The following is a 13,692-nucleotide window of genomic DNA, read 5'->3' on the forward strand; positions in this document are numbered from 1 at the left end:
CAAAAGAGCACAGAGGTGAGCACTTAGGGCAATAAGTTTACTCAGATGAGTAGTCACAGAACACATATGTGATTTTCTTCAGAGTAGTGCTAGAAAGACCACATGAGTCACCATGTCCTACTCAGTGAAACCGAGATCTGTGCAGAGCCCATGGGCTTGAGCTTCAGCTCTAGTCTGAGTCTGGGTAACATAAGTCCTTTCTTAATTTGCTCAGTCCAGCACTGACAACCATCTGTTGTTTACCTTTTCTTTTCCTAGGCCAATGCCCAAAGAATTATACAAAAACTAGAAGATGTACAAGAAATGTTTGACAAGAGGCAAGTAAGTCTGAAGAAGCTGGCAGCCAAACAGACCCGGCCAGTACAACCTGTCGCCCCACATCCTGAATCTTCCCCAAAGCGAGCATCACCAAAGATTACCAGACCAGCAGGAGTAGGTAGGCTGTGAACAGCTGCTTTCAGACACACAACAATGTTTTGTCCACACGGTCACATTTAATTTTTTTTTACCTTGAAAACTCAGTGAACTAACTGCAAAAATTTAGTAGTTTGTTCTCCATTGTACGAATTAGAAAAATGTAGGGAACTCTGGAGATCACATAGGCCAATCACCTGCTCAAAACACCACTAACTTCAAAGTTGATCAGATTGTTCACTGCGTGGCCACTAGTACTGATGCAAAGGAAGTTGCAGAAAAATGGGGTTATGAGGTCAGTAGGTCAGAGCTGGTTAGTCCCTGTTGTAGTACAGTTTTAGAATGGCTTCCACCTACTGTGAAACTTCACCTTCAGGCTAAAAGCTAGTCTTGCATTTCTGTTTATGCATGCAGTCTCTGAGTTTGTGTTTCTTGAACTTCTTTCTTGTAATTTTAGACCACTCAGAGATTTTTTTAATTAAATTTTCTGTATAGATAGAACCTTAGAAAATAGTCAATAGTATATAAATGACAATGCTTAAGTTCTGGTTCTGGTTCATACAGACAATCCAATACTACCAGCTCTTTCACAGAAAAACATGAGATGCTCCCTTGCTCTGACCCTTGCATTGCAGCTCAGTGTTATAGAACACAATACAGGATAACCGTGTGACAAGAATTAGCCTCTGATGTCCCGTTGCAAATTAATAGGTAGATGAAATTTATTTTAAAATGTTACTCCAGTTGTTCTCTGAGGAGATGAAAAGTGCAACCCAGTCCTGTTCGGATGTTGGTAAGTTGACTATAGGATCTCATTGAGATTGTGCCTGAAGATGATTAACCTGGAGTACCTCTGTACAAAGAAACAGAAGTCCCTGGCTATCTATAGCTTATCCTGGGGCCCAAGAACAGTTACTTTAACTGCCATGAACAGTACATGTATATTTACATATACTGTGTACTGGTATCCTTTGGGTATTATCCAATTGTCCACTACAAAGAGTTATACTTTTAATTTCCTGAGTGCCCTTTCCCTCAGAATGCCAAAACACTTGGTAAGTACTGGTAAGTATTTTAACCTCCTTTTTTTTTTCCAGAAAGAAAACTGAAGCACAGATAAACTGAGTGATTCACCAAGGGGTTTCACAGTCTGAGTCTGAAATGTGGCTGAAAATAGAAACACAGACACTGAGTTCTATTCCAAGCCTTGAAAATGAGGCTGTGAAATCCTGTTCTTCTTGAAACTACCCTCTTTTGGACTTCTGTGCCCTTTCTTCACATTCACAGGATCAATGCAGAATCAGCATTTATTTATAGGGAGAATTTATTCAGCAGCATCTTAGAAAAATGAAAGAGGCTAAGAGCACCTTCTTGAAACAGATACTATAACTCATTTGTTACTCAGGACACACCTGAATATTTCTAAAAGCTTGAAAAATAGAATATGGTAACAGGAAAATACCATGTTCCTAGGCTGTGTAAATACAAAGGCAGGCAAAGGCAATAAAACGTGGCAAAGAGAAATAGAAAACCAGAATGAAAAGCTTTTTTGTCCCTGGCAGCAGATATAACAATACCACAGCAGCACTGCAATGTTTGTCTGTGAAACAAAAAAAAGTTGTATTCGTTCTAGAACAGATTTTGTTTTGATTTGCTTTTACTTGATGACTCTCCATTTCCCCAGCAAGGGCTGGGAGGGAAAATTCAATCCAATTCAGGGTGCTAATGGAAAAATCTTAACAGATGCGAAGGCTCAGGCATTAAATACTCCGTTACTGTAACTGTGAGACTCTTAATTTTATGTGGACACATACATAGGTGCACACAGGCAGAGCTGAAAGGGCAGATTTCTATCAGGGAAAGGACTGTGACAGTTTCTTATGTCTATGACCTTACTGTCTCTGTTGACTCTTGGCAAAGTCTTAGCTTAGTGAAGATCCAGAAATGCAGCTCAGAGCTTTACAACTCTCCCTCACCAAGTGCTTTTCTGTGAATAAAAAGGAAAATATTCATCCCATTTTTGCTTGAAGCTTTTGGTTTCACAAATGAATGTGCAAGTTCTGCAGGGACAGGCCTGTTCAATATTGAAAAACTAGTACGGGAATTATAATGAGGATCAGAAGTTTATGCCAGCCAGACTTGATGCACATTTTAGCTGGGGGAATCTGCTTAAATATATTCACAGATCAACCCAGAAAAGGCAGAAAACCGTCTGCTGACCCTTTCATAATAACTGCCTTGAAAATATTTAAGTAGTATATATGACACCTTATTTCAAGGAGAACTCTGTTTACTCCCAGAGGAAGCTGCCTGAATACCGCTAATGGCTAAACTTGTCCCTGTGTGTGTTGGGAGGAAAGAGGTGGCACTTGATGAGGAAATTCCTTTGCTATAGTTGACTTCTGAGGACATCATTTTTAGTGAGTTGACTACATGTTTGTGAACTGCATTTCTGTACGAAACTCCTTTGCTGGAGTGAACTGGGATAGGTCCACAGAGTTAAACCATGGAGGCTGGTGTTGCCCATAGGCTGTCAGGCACAGCAGGATACGCCACAGAGTGTAAAGGGTAATATAAGCTGTTAGGGATGAGTGTAGTTAGCATTTCTTTATATTCATTTGCTTGTAATTCTCCCAGACTCTACCTCTTTGAAATGAAACTTTCCCAAAGGCCATCTTCTTCAGCCTGACACTTTCTTGGAAACCTACAGTAAAAAATTGTTTGGCCATCTCAGTGAAGAAGGCTAGGAAAATTGTCTTGTTTCAGTTACCTTTGTGGTGAGAACTGGAACATGCCAGTACAAAGAAGTTTTGTCCCTTCCTAAAGTGTCCAGATTTGGCAGTATTATAAGCACTTGGAAAAAAAAAATCTCAGTTCATGCACGTTCATTATGTATGAACTAGCTACAGTTTGGCTCCTATAGTCTCATTTCCTTTTTGTCAGCAAAAATCTTTGGGACCCAGAGGAAAAATATGTTTCTTATCCCCTGCACTGCTTGTTTCCTTACAGTATGATCTTGCAGCAGTTTAAGCCCTTCTTAATGCAGGGCTGTGACAGTCTCCCTTTCTCCGCTCCTCTTTGCCCAGCACAGCAGCGTGTTTGTGCCTCTGCTTTCCCTCTGCACTTACGGGCACATAACTAGTGGGGACAAAGCCGGGAACTGAAAACTGACAGTGTGTGAGGAGGGTTGTTTGGTTTTGGCTAGTTCAGCTCATCATCCAGTTCCACGAGCAGCAGTGCTGACAAAAAGGGAGACAGAAGTGTGTGGCCAGAGGTTGGGAGGAAAGGGAGAACTGTACCAAACCCGGTTTGGATGGGTTTCAACTGTTCTGGAGTCAGCCCTCAAACTGTGACTACTTACTGCTGCTTTTTCTCCTGCTGACATGGCAAAGAGAAGCTGGTACAGTAGGTGTAAATGTTTCAACCCTGTTAAAAACTCACATGGGTGTTAAAGTGATTCAATTTAGTGCAGTTTTGGTGGTTGTTTTTTTTTGGTTTTTGTTTTTTTAATAACTTCTGCAATACACAAAGACATCTACATTGAAAGAGCAGTGAAAGACTGAAATCAGAATTGCTGGGCAGGGCATGTGCTCTTGGGCATGTGAAGCAGCGTCTAATACTCAGTAACCTGAAAACGTAGTTCTAGAAATGTCAAGTTGGTCTCACAAAGTAGTGTAGTCTCTTTTGATCTTTATCTGTGGAACTCAGAGCTCAGTGTGGTTGATAACAGCCTGTTACCTCTGAGAAGTGTTGTGAAAACAGCTCAGTAAATGTTTATCTAGAACTTTAAATTATTTTCAGAGCAGGGACTGAAATAGCATATGGATAGTAAGGCTCTGGGCCCCCACTGAGAAATACAGATAAATCAAAATAGTGAATAGCAGCTCATTAATTAAGTGTTTTTGATTCTATGCGCTGAACGAGGCGAAGATTCTTCGAAGGGTTGGCCCAAGATGCCTTATCAGGAAAGGGGCAACATTAGGGCTGCATATGTGGCTTTGCTTCTGCCATCTCCTGTCTTCTAAATGCTATAAAATACTCACCTAGAGATTTATTTGTGTGCAACATAAATGTGAAATACAGGAGCAGAGGTGTTAAAATTTCTGTGAGTTCATTAAGCAAATAACATGTTTAAGAGCACATTGCATGTACAAAATCCATGACTCACTCTGCAAGCATCCTAGAAGGCCAGCTTGGAACAAGAAATTCCTATGGGGGAACACCGCTGGAGCCTTTTCAGTTCTTTAAATAATAAAATTTAAACTGGTTCCATCTCAGTTAAATGTGTATGACTGCTCATTGGATCCATTCCAGCATTCCTCACAGTCACTAAATGCATAACACTTACTAACTAATAACATCTGGATAGAGGATAAAAGAAGAATGTCTTGCAAGAGTCTGGGGACGTGTGCAGAAGTGAGGCTGCAGAGAGATTATCTGACTCAGAAAAGTTGGTGCATGTGATTTTCATTAATGGTTTTGGGAAACACCCGATTCTATAGTTCAAGATATTTCTAGAAACAACATAGAGAAAAGGAAAAGCAGCTTTCAATTTTGTGGCTGTAGGTCTCCTATCACACTTGGGCAAGTATGAGGAAACCAAGTAGTGTGTCTCCTTGCAGAAAAATCTTCCACATACAGGGGCCTCGCTCCATGCTTCTCATATGGGCAGATTTTCAGGGGGCTTGACAGCAATTTTGCTAGAGCAAAGACGTATAGATTATATTGCCTACAAATGGAAAAGACTTTCTGTATTAAGTCATTAAATGATAAACCTTAGATGCTCTGGTATTTCTCTAGCTGCCTAAGCATGCTGCTTTGTCATCACCAGCATTCAAAAGCACTATTAAGTCATTAATTATTTTCAGTCATGTTCCTGTGGGACAGCATGAGCTGCAAGCCCTAATAAAGAGTTTAGCAGACTAGTCATTCCCATGGCTGTTCTTGCCAAAGGACCTTGATTCTGCTGTAGGTGATTAGTGAGAATGCACAAACTCTCCCACAGAATAGATGCGGAAGCATGTGATTGGGAAATCTTGCAAGTGCTGGGTGTGTGTCATAACCCTTGACTACAGAGTCCATGTCTTGTGCTAGCTAACGAGTTATATTTACTCAGACAGGAGCAAATTTCAGGCCAATTACCCAAATGGACTAATCCTGCTGTCTCCGAGCTCCTGGGAGCTGCAGAGTTCTGTTTGTGCCTCATGGTGTGATGTAGCCCCCCGTCAGAGAGCAGCTCCTGAGAGATGGTGCCTGTACCCTGCCATACAGGAGCAGGGTGGGGAAATGGATGAAACCACAGCCTTTCCTCCCAGGCAGCTCAGCAAGTTGTCCTCACTGAATTTATTGCAGTCCCAGAGCGGTGGAGAGACTGCAAAGCAACACCGAGCACTTGTCTATGTCCTTTCCTAGCACCTTTAGGGACAGTACAGCTCATGTTATCACTTGCTCTAGGCTAGGTAATAAAACTGTAATTCCATATTTATTATGCAACGTGTTCATAAAAAACTAGTAAGCAGGACTAAAGCCCCATAGGAGAGGCACAGTGGTGGTCCAGGTGAATGCAAGTGATAGACCTAAACTCTGCTTTTCTGTAAATATCCTTGCAATTAAAAGTTTACGTCTGCATACAATGCCCTTTAACAATCTTTGCTTTAAAAGCAGCATCAAGCAATTTAAAATATTAATGAGTTCAAAATGAAATCTTCATTACTCATTATCCAGGGGAATACTGTGAAACAATAGGATGAAAACAACCTTGAAACCATGCAGACCGTACATTGTTTATAGAGATCGTTTTCCTTTGTTCCCGTGCCTTTGTTCTTTCAGTAGGCAGTTGAACACTATAACTTTCAGCTTCCTCAGCAGTACAGCACAGTAATGACCTTGAAACAGCCAAATGTACTGAATTTTATAAGGGAGTTTCCCCTTTAAGATATTTCCAGTTCCACAGTAATTAATACAATAATGATTGGCAGGTATTTGGGCTGTTTCTTTCTAAATAACTCCAGAAACTACTTAAATGTAGTGACATGCAGCAGTCTCTGAATATGAGCCACTCAATAACTCATACTCTGGAGCACAACCAAAACCAGATTGCTTCCTGTTTTCCATCATTTCTGGGTCAAATGGGAAGGGGAAAGTTTGCTGTGTCAATCTGAATCAAATTCACCTTGGTAATATAAGCAGTTGGATTGGACTGTTTCCTCATCTTGCATGTGCCTCCTTCTTTCTGAAGTGTCATACTGATGAAGCCAAGACTACGCTTGTAAACTGACCCGAGTAATTTGAAGAATCATGGAGTATCTGATCATGGAGTATCTGCGAATGCGTCATCTTTCACTTCAGCTGTCCAGTGCTCTCTTTCCTGGATCACCTGGAGCTGTCTGAGTTTGTAAGCTGTGATCCAGACATCAAAGTCGTAACTGATTTCCACGTTTTCTGCTGACTCCTTTCAGCCAAGATTTTCATACCAGTAACAACCATCCCTTCAAGCTACAAAGTTTTCTGGTTAATGAATAGATCAAACAACTTTGTATTGCTGACTATGCTGTTCTAAGCCAAAGTTCTCATGTTTCCTAACATTATTTCCTTTGCTTCCATTCCTTTCAATAACACATAGTATATATAACACTTGGGAATTAGATTTGTAGAGCAATCCAATGGACTGAACTCAGACTTAGATAGGGTAACTGGACACTGGCAGCATATCTAGGGTATTGAAGAGTGCCAGGTAAGCGTGTGGGGAAGAGTATGAAACAATGTCTTAGTTTTTTTTAATTGGATCATGACTTTTGTGATCAAGCCTTAGATTATTTTTTAATGCCGATTTTTTTCAAGGTATAAATAGGATACAGTTGGAAGAAGCTCCAGGAGAGAACATTGTTCAGTGTGATAGGTATGATCACAGCCCACGTCTTGTCAAGGTCTCGGTAGATGAGAATTGAAGGCTAAATAGAATCTTCAGGATGCATTAGTATAGTAAAGAGTGAATTTGCTGATGCTTGTAACCACTTTACTCAGGGATTCATGGGGAAAAACATAAAAAGGCCTGTTTGAAATTTTATCAAATAGTTGATGAAGGTTGGTATTCTGGTTTTGTCAATGGTAGAAATCATGCAGATTAGAAAGGTACGATGAATTTTGACAATAAGGACAAGTAGCTTATATTTCCTGCATCTTGCTTTTTATTTCTTCTCCCTTGGTTTCAAAATGTCAGTACCCCACTTTTTGGGTGAATTAACAGTACCTTTGGGAAAACAATTGCTACTTCATGGGAAGCTTTCTTTGGGATGGGAAAAAGGCACCTGTTGAAAGTAGCGCTCAACATCAAAACAAATCCCCTGCGGTATATTCTGAAAGAGAATGATAAAAGAACCAAATGGAGTTGACATCTGCATTTCAGCTCAGTCCTGGGAACCATAAGAATCTTCTACCGGTTGATTATAGCTGCTGGTGGCTGCCAGACTTTGCTGTTACATTGAAGAAACTTTCTAATACAGAGTCATTGTGAGGAATTAATAGGCATGAAACGGACATTGCCAAGACCCCAGATCATTCAGCATGGGATAAAACCAGAAAGATTTAGGAAAGAGTTGGAGAGAAGCTGCTTTAATTAATTCTCTTCCCCGCTGCATGATAAGGCAGTTGTAAAGACACAGAGCAGACGAAATGTCAGCTTCTGTTATTATAGTCTATGAAACTGATAACATGTTGTCTTTTTAACCACAGATAATTTGGCATGTTTCTATGCCCCCCCCTTTTTTAATGATATTAAAAGAATGTAATGACAAGTGCATTTGAAAATTTGTTAATGTGTTTCTTTTAAAAAAAGTGTTCAATCTTCTCCTACATGTATCTTTTGATAGTGTCCTCCCCATTCAAATATGTCTGCATTTTTTTTATTGCATTCCTCAGCTTCTCCCAGAGTAGAAGAAAAAGTTATTAGTGACCACCACAACTCTATACACCTCAAAATGTTAAACTTGGTAAAACCATTTGAACAGAAGGTTACTGGATGCATTTAAAAACACCGGCTTTTATTTTTGGAAAATTTCTTATTCAGTTAGAAAGTTTTCTCAGAATAGAACTGAAAATGACTTAATCTCAGAATTGCAACAGTTATGTTCTTTGTTGCCTGACCCCGATTCTTTCATAATTTCATCTGGTATTCATATTTGTTTATCCCATGACATGCATGGTTGCCTGTATCAAGTCAGCAGCTAAGAAAAAGGAGAGCAGTGTTTGCCTTGTACTTATAAAACACGCAATGTGAACTCATTATCAATTTAAAACAAAGATACAAACTGTAACAGAAATTATTTTCTACTTAAGCCAAATGTATGAGTCCCTTTCTCATAGTTCATTCTAAACCTTTTCTTTGGACAGCAGTCTCGGGGTAAGCAGTTATGATGTTAAGGATGATTTCCTAGTAGCATTAGACAGTCACTGTGGTTTACAGAGCCTGCAAGGCCCAACAAACCTGATATGACATCCTGAAATAATTTCCTTGAATTCACTATCATTACAGACATGGTCACAGTGACTTGATGAACACCTATATGATTACTCTTTTGATGCTTGTTCATGTGATAAAACCTTATAGGGAACAACAATCCTTTATAATCCAACATTAGCAAACCACAACCAGAAACAAAATTTCCTTTCTTTGGGCACCCACACAAGTAACAACACCTGAGCTAAAAAACTATGCAAGTGAAAATTACCCAAGAGTCGATACAGCTGGTTAACATTTACCTGTGCTACCCTACAGATAGTTGCCAGGGAGGAAGCCAACCAAAGCAATCATTACAGCCTGGAGCTGTAGGTGCCAATTCGCGACGCAGCGCAGCACCAAGCAGTGTGGCCCATCCCTTGTGCCAGCTGCTCCTTCACCCTTCCAGCCACAATTCCGTTCTCTAAGCTAGGTCACAGGTAGCACTGACGTGACAGGATCTTTGCTCACTGCTTTTATTAGGAAGTAGGATTTCAACTTTTAGCATACATTTTCTAATATTACTTTATTTTTGACTCGTTCAGCTACCAACAGGAGGTCCACAGAAATTTCCTGCCCACCAAAGACCATTTCTGAAGTAGAGTTATCAAAAAAGAAAAACATTAAGAAGACTAAAGGTGGAATTAAGGTAGGAATATCCATGTTTTGGGGACATCCCATATTGTGAGAACTCAAAACAATATAAATATAGGTTTATATATTTATATTTCGAATTAAAAATTTGAACATCTCTGCTAAGCATTTTTTTTTTACACTTCATGTTGTGGTTTGAAAGTTACTCAACTGACACTATTAAAAAAGATTTATGCTTATATACATGGAAAAACAAGTTACACTAAAGTAGAAATCACTTTCAAAGGATGAATCACTTTCAAATGTGGAGGGAACATCCAACAATAATACATTAAAGTGCATCCAAAGTGTCCATCCTTCCTTATAGCATATAAACTATTTTGTCTCTAAAACTGGAATCTTATTCCAGCTCCTCTGAAGTGATGATGTGTTATGTTCAGTGTTCTAATAAGTTATATGTTTTTCCTCATTTAAATATTTTCTAAGGGTAGGTTCTAGGCAAAGGAGGAAAGATTATTTTTAAGTATTAAAAATAAACTAACCAAGCAACAACAATAAAAACCAAAGAAAAATTCCACTGTTGCTGCATGGGCACATAAGGTTCAGGGAAATGTATTTTGCTTGTGTGTCTCTGTGATGAGATTTGTTGCATTATTGCTTCTGCTAAAAGATTCTGTTTAGGACTCTTTGGACATCCTTATCCTTTCCTCCCTGCTCCCAAGCCTTACAGCATTTAAGAGCCCAACACTTAGAGCAGGCTGTCCTTTGTCTGAGCTGTAGAGACTGACTGGGATAACAAGCTATCAAGACAGCTGTTCAGCCCTCCTTGAGTGTTTTAAGACTGGAAACAGATGTATCCAAAACTTCATTTATCTGCAATTCTTTTAACCAAGATGAAGTGCAGCTGCATCCTGAAACTTCTCATTTGCTCAGGCTAGCTGAAATAGCCACTTTCAGAGACCAGACTTCCTTTTTTTCCTGTCAAATTCAAGTAATGCCTCATTCATCTTGTTTAAAATGTTTGGGTTTAGACCATGTAAATATACCTATGAAAGAGACACGAGGAGTACAATTGAAGTTGTATTCTGAATGGTCTGTGCACAAATGTTTTGTAACTTTGCCAACATTGTTACAATTTTATAAAAAATAAGGCAAAAATCAAAACATACACAATGCCATTCACTCACCACCTTTTAAATCGTAACATCCCTTCGCCATAGTTTTCTTGCATCTTCCCTGCATTAAGATTCACATTATTAGCTCTTTAGGGCAGCATATCATTAGAATGGTAAAAAATGCTATTTAAGGTATGTTTTGAGAAAGAAAAGAGCAAGAGAGGACCCTGACTGTAATGAGGGAAATAATACAACCAATATTCAGAAGAGAAGAGCAGAAGTCGGGTACTATGGGAGAGAGGCATTCTCAGCAGTAATGCAGGTAATCAGCTGTATTCCTTCCCCAGTTAGGTATATGCAACAACATGGTACAGGTTTAAAAAAAATAAATTCATTTTTAAATCTAGTTCCCAAGGCTACAGTGCAAATTATACCTCCTTTCTTTCCCTCCCACTGTTACTATAAAATTTTTGTATTTCATGTGTTCTGATAATAGTTCAGGTAAAGATCATCTATTAATAGACTACATCATGCTCACCACCACCTAAGCAATTTAGCCATATAGAATAGGACAGGCCACTGCTTTTTTTTCCCAGGATCAGCCCTTAAACCAAAGTGCTCAGGAACTTAAAGGCTCTACTGGAGTTTAGATATTGGCTTGGATTAACTGCAAACTCAGCAGCTGAGCTGTTTTGCTGAATTTGAAGAGATTGCTTCCTACTTTTAAAGCTGCAGGCAAAAGGAGGAAAGGCCTGCTTAAAGCTTTCCTGGAGCACGCTTGAAATGATCCAACTCCTCAAGAGTTGACAAGGAAACAGGTTAATGTTTATCAAAATATGATGTAAAAAGCCCCAGTCTGTTTCAACCTGGGGACCTAGAATTCAATTATTTTAACTTGTCCAGTGATTTCTAGACTAGGTAAGATTTGTTTTCCACTCTTTACAAGAGTTAATGTTCTCTAAATAAAAAGCATCAGAAATGAAGTATTTTCACTTTTGATGTGTCCTTTTTATTCAGATTGAAGTGATGCATGAAGCTAGTCAAGGAGGATCTAGCAGAGTCCTGGTGATGAGTGAAAGTGATGAGAACTTGTCAACAAGGAGGAGGTAAGGCTGCACACAAGCCAGTACCTTTTTTTTTATTCCTAGCATATAAATAACTGCTTCTATAGTACAGTCTCTAGGACTTCTTGGAAGTTTACTCAGATTAAAAAATAATTAGATATAATCAAGAAATTATATCAAGAACTATATTAGATATAATCACTGAAATGCTTACAGCTGTGCATTTACACACAGTATCACCTGGAAAAGCAAGCAAAATTTATCTTTTGGTTGGGTTGGGGTTTTTTTTGCAATTTTTTTCTTAGAAGCATAAATTACATGACAGGAGAAAATAAGTCATTAGAATAAGCCTTGCACACATTTACAAGAAAGCAGTATTAAAGATCATCTCACTGTGGTCAGTCAAATATGAATATCCTATATGCCTCTGAGAAGCTTCTGGGTTTTTTAATGTAAGAATCTTTTCTCCTTTTCTGCAAAGTCTTGAGAAAGAGATTATTAATAATGTATTCTAAAACACCAAATACTTGTCATTTAGTTTAACAAAAAGTACCAAGCAAACCCAGTTTAGTTTAGTCGAAGTGCACTGTTCCTAGCCCAGGGGGAGCAATTACAAAAAAAACCCACCCCACCAAACACAAAACCCAACAAAAGCCACCCTGCAAGAAGCCGAACCCCACAGTCCTCACTGACTTCATTTCCTTTGTTCTTCTTCATTATCATTTAGGTAATTTACACTTAAATTATGCCTCTCTCACACAGCTATATGCTGAAGTTACTTGATGCAAAGACCAATTGGAGACAGTAAGAAGTTGCATTTTTGTATGTATCCGAATTTAATTATATGCTATGAAAATACTATGACTGGTCTCCAACCCCATCAGCTACATTTCAAAAGGTGGAAAGTGTGATCTGAAATAGAACTTTTTTAGCTAGATGCACATCTTGGGGAATGATTGCCTTAAGAGAACATACAAATTTGGCAGTTTAATTTTAACAACAGGTTAAGCTTCTAATATTTGGCAGTTTTAAACAACTTTGGACCTAGAAGCTTGGTAAACAAATTTAACTGTCTCCTTTCTTAGAAACACTAATTTTGCATTTTGTTTCACAAAAGGTTTGGTTCAAAGTAGAACAGAAAGGAAGCAGGGGAAGAAAGCAGTCTGAAGTCCTATAATAAGGGGGGGACTCGGAATAGTATTTAAAAGTATCAGAGCCAAGCCCGTCTGTTACAAAGAAAGCAAGAAGAGATATTTACCACCTTTGTCATGTTGTTTTGGGTTTTTTTTAAAAGAAATAAGTCTGTTTATTCAAAACAAGTTTTACAAAACAATTGTCTTTTTGTGGTACAGAGCAAAGTTTAAGAATAAATATCGAATACTTTGTATAAAAATTAGTAATATCAAAGGGAAATTGATGCAAACCCAACAAACACATTAAAACAATTGTAGCATTAAATACGCTGTGCAACTATGTCCAACTCTTAATGAGGAGTGACCATTCAGGCTGATACTGTTTTATTTGTAGAAGTAAAACCTGACAGCCCTGCATTGGAGCACCAAGACTATTTTTTAAAAAGGTTCCAGATAAAGGTGTACAAATCTTAAGTCAGTGTTTAGAACCAGAAAAAGTTTTCTAGCTTCTCCATTTTTTGAAAGGAGTGCCTTCATGCTTTCCTTTTTATTCAACAAGCAACTTCTTTTCACTGCAGCAAAAGAAAATGCATACTATAAACATCAAGTCCCTTTTAAGATTAAGAAACAATCCAAACAAATCTCAAACCAGCTGTAAAACAAAGTATTTCAATGGTCAAAAGTGACTGTCAGATAATGACAAACTACATTTATTTAAGCGGTTTTAGATGTTAATTAGGTCATTACCCTATAAAAGTTTAAGCTACTTAACACTTATTTTACTTTTGCTTGTATGAGTGAAAACATCCCAACACATAGTTATGCTGGAAAAATTTTAGTCTTAATAGTATATTTTGGTTGCATACTGCGTATGAAGA

At 38.5% G+C, this 13,692-nt stretch overlaps 1 protein-coding gene across 1 annotated transcript in view; it reads left to right on the forward strand.

The window, feature by feature from the left end:
- Nucleotides 1-11,727, forward strand: part of LOC104465310 (probable guanine nucleotide exchange factor MCF2L2) — a gene marked incomplete at its 5' end in the record, with an annotated part of 13,043 nt that extends 1,316 nt beyond the window's left edge. Inside the window, 3 exons of the mRNA XM_010078306.1 lie at nt 259-436; nt 9,454-9,557; nt 11,635-11,727. Of these exons, the coding sequence (XP_010076608.1) occupies nt 259-436; nt 9,454-9,557; nt 11,635-11,727 (375 nt within the window). The remainder of the gene's footprint in view (nt 1-258; nt 437-9,453; nt 9,558-11,634) is intronic.
- Nucleotides 11,728-13,692: the final 1,965 nt, after the last annotated feature.

Source organism: Pterocles gutturalis, unplaced genomic scaffold, assembly GCF_000699245.1.
Source record: "Pterocles gutturalis isolate BGI_N339 unplaced genomic scaffold, ASM69924v1 scaffold45493, whole genome shotgun sequence".
Classification (NCBI taxonomy): domain Eukaryota; kingdom Metazoa; phylum Chordata; class Aves; order Pterocliformes; family Pteroclidae; genus Pterocles; species Pterocles gutturalis.